General features: G+C 35.0%; 1 protein-coding gene across 1 annotated transcript; it reads left to right on the forward strand.

Moving 5' to 3' along the window:
* Positions 1-692: 692 nt before the first annotated feature.
* Positions 693-3,972, forward strand: LOC149255384 (protein MODIFYING WALL LIGNIN-1-like). The gene is made up of 3 exons (XM_089460470.1): positions 693-1,063; positions 1,340-1,545; positions 3,342-3,972. The coding sequence occupies exons 1-3, from the start codon at positions 959-961 to the stop codon at positions 3,670-3,672; spliced, it is 642 nt and encodes a 213-aa protein (XP_089316596.1). The 5' UTR covers positions 693-958; the 3' UTR covers positions 3,673-3,972.
* The last annotated feature ends 1,121 nt before the right edge of the window (positions 3,973-5,093 follow it).

Below are 5,093 nucleotides of genomic sequence, written 5' to 3' on the forward strand. Positions count from 1 at the left end.
TAGAGTACACATAAATGCACTATGATGAACTAAGGAGTAGGCCAATTATGGTGTTACTCCCTTTCTTGCCAATGTGGAGATGATGTCTTCCCCTCATGGCGCTAGCCCCATGTATATATGTTTGGGACTATGGAATTTGATAGTTGAGGGGAATAATGGATGAGGTAGACATGATTTCAACATGAAACGTTGGTTAGTTGAGGGGAATAATGGATGAGGTAGACAGGATTTCAACCTGAAACGTTGGATCTAAGATATCTTAGGTGAAACAGACTACGAGTACAGATTTTACAAAATTCATGGGGGCAGATTTGCAAAATTTATGGAGAAAAAAGAATCCATTTTCATTTTTTTTTTCTACAGGGAGAGAGTATTTTCATTTTTTTTCGATAGGGAGAGAGTATCTGCACGGAGTAGGCCCACACCATCAAAGTTGGGCGAACAAACCTTACGCTTTGGCGAATAGGTATAGACTTTCAACGGGCAGGAGCTACTTCACATCTGGTTAATTCTCCATTACCAAATCGATGGAACCATTATTAACTGAATCTGTTTAACAGCATTGGAGATGGAGTATGCGCAAAGCAAAGATACCATAGACCCACGGGCCCATATGGTAGTTGATGAAATATGAGTGGTTGCGAGCAAAACAAGGGAAGGCCCATATGGCGGTTGATGAAATATGAGTGGTTGCGAGCAAAACAAGGGAAGGGGTGTTGCATTGATTAATCCAGTAGTCACCATACAAGCTTGGCGCGCATTGGAAAGAAAGACTCCGTAAGAAGGACTCCGTGTAACTGTCGCAGACCAGCGATGGAGATTGGGTGCCAACCAAGAATGTGAGCGTTTATCTGTGAAGCAACTCATCTACATTGATGGAGTTGCAGAGCAGGCAGAGTTATCCCAAGCGAAATCAAAATTGTCGATTCGCTGATTAATTCCAATTCCCGCGCCGAGGATGAATCATATGCAGACAACCCGTTTGGGATTTTGCTTGTTCTTGGGATTTCTGGGTTTGATCGCCCTGAGCACGGCAATAGCTGCAGAATTCAAACATACCCAGGTAAATTGGTTTGCTTCCCAATATGTTTTTGTTAACCTGGTGTCAGGTAGATCAATTGCCTTCTATGTGGTAAGCCACTGGAGGAATTAAATTTTCCAAAGAGTATTCAGACTCGACTAACTTCGCACAATTCTGATGATAAGCCTCCATTTATGAGTTAATTGGAATACTTCTATCCAATATAGAGGCTAGCCTTACCTAAACCCCCAAAAAAATAAAGCATAATTCTGTGGACGCCATTATTGATTGCCTTCTGGTTTTTTTAATGTGAATTAGGCCTCTGAAGTGACATATGAACATGGAGAGTGTACCCTTCCAAGCAGCCCTGCTCTGGCCCTGGGAACTGCTGCAGCAATAGCACTTCTGCTTGCGCAATTGTCAGCCAATGCGATGGGGGGCTGCGTATGCTGCTGTACTAGAAATGTGAACAAAGTTCCCTCTCGGAACATATCCATAGCCACACTTAGTTTGTTCATGTCCTGGTACGCATGCTGTCTTCATATTGTAAATCATTTTTCCGTATGATTTTTCAATTTTTTAATGTAATGATTACGAAGTGTTCAGATGAATTTGAATATAGGAATGGTAGATGGATTGGTTTTCCTAATTTTTATTCGTATATTTTGTTTGCATTCACAGTCAATTTCTCTGCACTGTTACTGTCAATGTTTTGTCTTGTATTTCACTCTGATCTTCCTGCTCCTGTCAATGCAAGAATAGTATAAATGTAGACTTTTGTATGATTTTGAGATTACAATTCACATTCACTTTTTCGACCCTGTTAATAGCAGTGACCATGTTACTGTCATTGTTTTGTCTTGTATTTGACTGTGATTTTCCTGCTCCTGTCAATGCCAGAATAGTATAAATGTAGACTTTTGTATGATTTGAGATTACAATTCACATTCACTTTTTCGACTCTGTTAATAGCAGTGACCATGTCAAAATGGGATTATATGTAAATCTTTGTAGTTTTGGTTTTGTATTTGTGAATATTGGATAAATCAGCTTTCCCTTTATGTTTTACTACATAGATTTTCTGTTGCAGATCTTTATTTTTGGCAATGCAGTTATTGATAAATTTTTGTGGATTTTGGTCTAATGACAATTGCGATTTAGAATAAGTAGTATCAGAGCAATAAGTCAGGAGTTTCATACACACCTGGTTCATGTTGGGGAAATCTTTGGACATTGGATAAACCAGTGCTCCCTGTGTATTGTGATACTGACTAACCATCATTTCATCTGCGATCAATGACAAACAGGGATTTTGGTCTAACGACAATAATGATTTCCAACAACAATTTCCCACTTCAATCAAGAGATGTGGGTGATTGTTAAAAAACAAATGTGATTTCCAACAGCGATTTTCTTCTTGAATCAATTAAGAGATTTTTTCCATCTAACATCACAATTTCCAACAGCAATTTCCTTCAATCAATCAAGAGAGCTTTTTTAAAGGTCTAATCACAATCATGATTTCCAACAAACAAATGTGATTTCCAACAGCGATTTTCTTCTTGAATCAATTAAGAGATTTTTTTCCATCTAACATCACAATTTCCAACAGCAATTTCCTTCAATCAATCAAGAGAGCTTTTTTAAAGGTCTAATCACAATCATGATTTCCAACAACTTTTTCCTTCTTCAATCAGGAGATTTTTAATCACAATCATGATTTCCCAATTTCCTTCTTCAATAAAGAAACTTTTAATTATGTTTTTTTCTGTAAATATTGGAAGATTTGAAATTTGCATTTTATAACTTACATAACATTTTACATCACTTTTCATATTACCAAAATCTCAACACTTATCCAAAATGTTACCATACAAGTTAATATGATATTTGAACCTTGAAACTCATAATTTACTCTCTGTGGAATCATTCTTATCCAACAACATTAGATCAGGCTGAAGTCCCAAGGCAGTTAGGTAGGTTAGGTAGGTTTGGTCTCCACAGGTTTTGTGGTCCAATCCTGAGAGGGACAATGCATGCCTAAGTTAGGTAGATTTGGTCTCCACAGGTTTTGTGGTCCAATCCCGAGAGGGACTATGTAGGCCTAAGTTGGTAAATTTGGTCTCCACAGATTTTGTGGTCTAATCCTGAGTAAGACTATCCATAACTAAGTTACTTAGGCTTGGTTTCCACAAATTTTATGATCCAATCCTCAGACTATACATTGCTAAAAGCTGCTCCTTGGACGATTTTTTCAGTTGAAAGTAAAGCGATTATCATGAAACATTGTCGACTGATCATTGTATGACGATTTTTGCAGGATAACGTTCGCGTTTGCGTTTTTCCTTCTGGTAGCCGGGTCGAGCATGAACCAGAGGCAACCATACAAAAACCAGTGGATCGATGACGAGTGCTATGTCGTGAAGCCTGGCATTTTTGCTACAGCAGCTTCATTGTCTTTGGTCACAGTCATGCTGAACATAATCTTCTACTTGGCGATAACAACGAAGAAAGTTGAAGATCTGCCCACATTTTCATATCCTGTATCGAACGGGCATGCGAATGGCGGTAGAAATGACCATGTAATCTCGGTCGATGTTAGCCCTGCAGCAGATGAGACCAAGGACGTTGCTGCGAGAAAGGAGGGCTAGAGATCTCTGGGCAGCGACTGTAATTGCAGTATATGCATTTTTCCAGTGTTTCATAAAATTGTTACAGAGAAATCCTGTAATGTTTTTAGCCAGAAAGAGTACGCCCTATTCATTATTTCATTATAACTGTAAATCAGGCAAGCTGTTGGCGTGACAATAATGGTAGCTTGAGTGGCAAGGCGATGCCTTATCTGCTGGCATTCATTGTCCTTTTAAAACAAATGGAGATTTGGAAAAGTCGAGGGTTGGTTGTAATTAAGGAATGGAATTTGCCTCTGAATATGTGAGGAGATTATTCTATGTGTAGTTTTTTTAAATTGGCTAGGATGATGGTGGTTAATCTTCATTACCATTTATTGAGTTTATTTAAAATTTAGTTTTTAATGAATTAAAAATTAAATTAAAAAGTTAATATGTGAGGAGATTATTTTATGTGTAGTTTTTTTTAATTGGCTATGATGATGGTGGTTAAATTGATTTAAAATTTAGTTTTTAATGAATTAAAAATTAAATTAAAAAGTTAAGATGTGAAGAGATTATTTTATGTGTAGTTTTTTTTAATTGGTTATGATGATAACTACTCTTCATCATTATTATTTATTTTGGTTTATTGGGAAATCATTATTATCTTTTTTTACTTTATTACATGAAAATAAAAACATAAAATAAACAATCTCTATTACTCAATTAAATTTGATTGCTCAAATCTCAAGGAAAATAATAAAAAAATATTTATTTTTTTTTAAATTTTGTTTTATACTTAAAACACTATACAAAAGTATTCTTTATTCACTATCATTTTGATGAGCATAAATATTATAAAATTAAATAACACAACAAATATTTCGAAATTATTTTTATGCTTTATAATAATTATAGTAATTTAAAACTAGTTATTAAAATAATTAATAAATTAAATATGTATTATAATTTTCAATTTTTTTTTGTTATATATATATTTTTATTTTATAGTAATTTTTTTCACTTGCGATTCATAATGCATATGCTCTTATACTCATACTCGCGTGATACGGAGCCAAGATATATTTTCAAAATACAACTTCACTACTCCCAAACACAACACACAATTAAGACACCTACACAAAAACAAGAATACCTTAATAATATGCTCACTAACCAACAAACTGCAACTTTTATTGTATATTTATATTTCATTATATTTTATATTTATATTTATATTTCATTATTTTGTAAAGTAGGACCTCTTTATTCCTGTGACCTTGAACCCACACCAACCCGAATATAGCATAGTGTAAAGTAAGTTATATTTCATTATATTTTATATTTATATTTTTATATTTCATTATATTGTAAAGTAGGACCTCTTTATTCCCGTGACCTTGAGCCCACACCAACCCGAATATAGCATAGTGTAAAGTAAGATTTGTGAGCTTCTCGTG

This window comes from Pinus tabuliformis, chromosome 7, assembly GCF_031772625.1.
Source record: "Pinus tabuliformis cultivar Carrire ecotype Pingquan chromosome 7, CPIR1, whole genome shotgun sequence".
Classification (NCBI taxonomy): domain Eukaryota; kingdom Viridiplantae; phylum Streptophyta; class Pinopsida; order Pinales; family Pinaceae; genus Pinus; species Pinus tabuliformis.

Bases quoted from the DNA above. Each gene is read 5' to 3' on its own strand.
- LOC149255384 (XM_089460470.1), top strand. From the start codon at position 959: ATGAATCATATGCAGACAACCCGTTTGGGATTTTGCTTGTTCTTGGGA. The intron at 1,064-1,339 runs GTAAATTGGTTT...AATGTGAATTAG, and splicing joins CAGAATTCAAACATACCCAG to GCCTCTGAAGTGACATATGA. The intron at 1,546-3,341 runs GTACGCATGCTG...CGATTTTTGCAG, and splicing joins CTTAGTTTGTTCATGTCCTG to GATAACGTTCGCGTTTGCGT.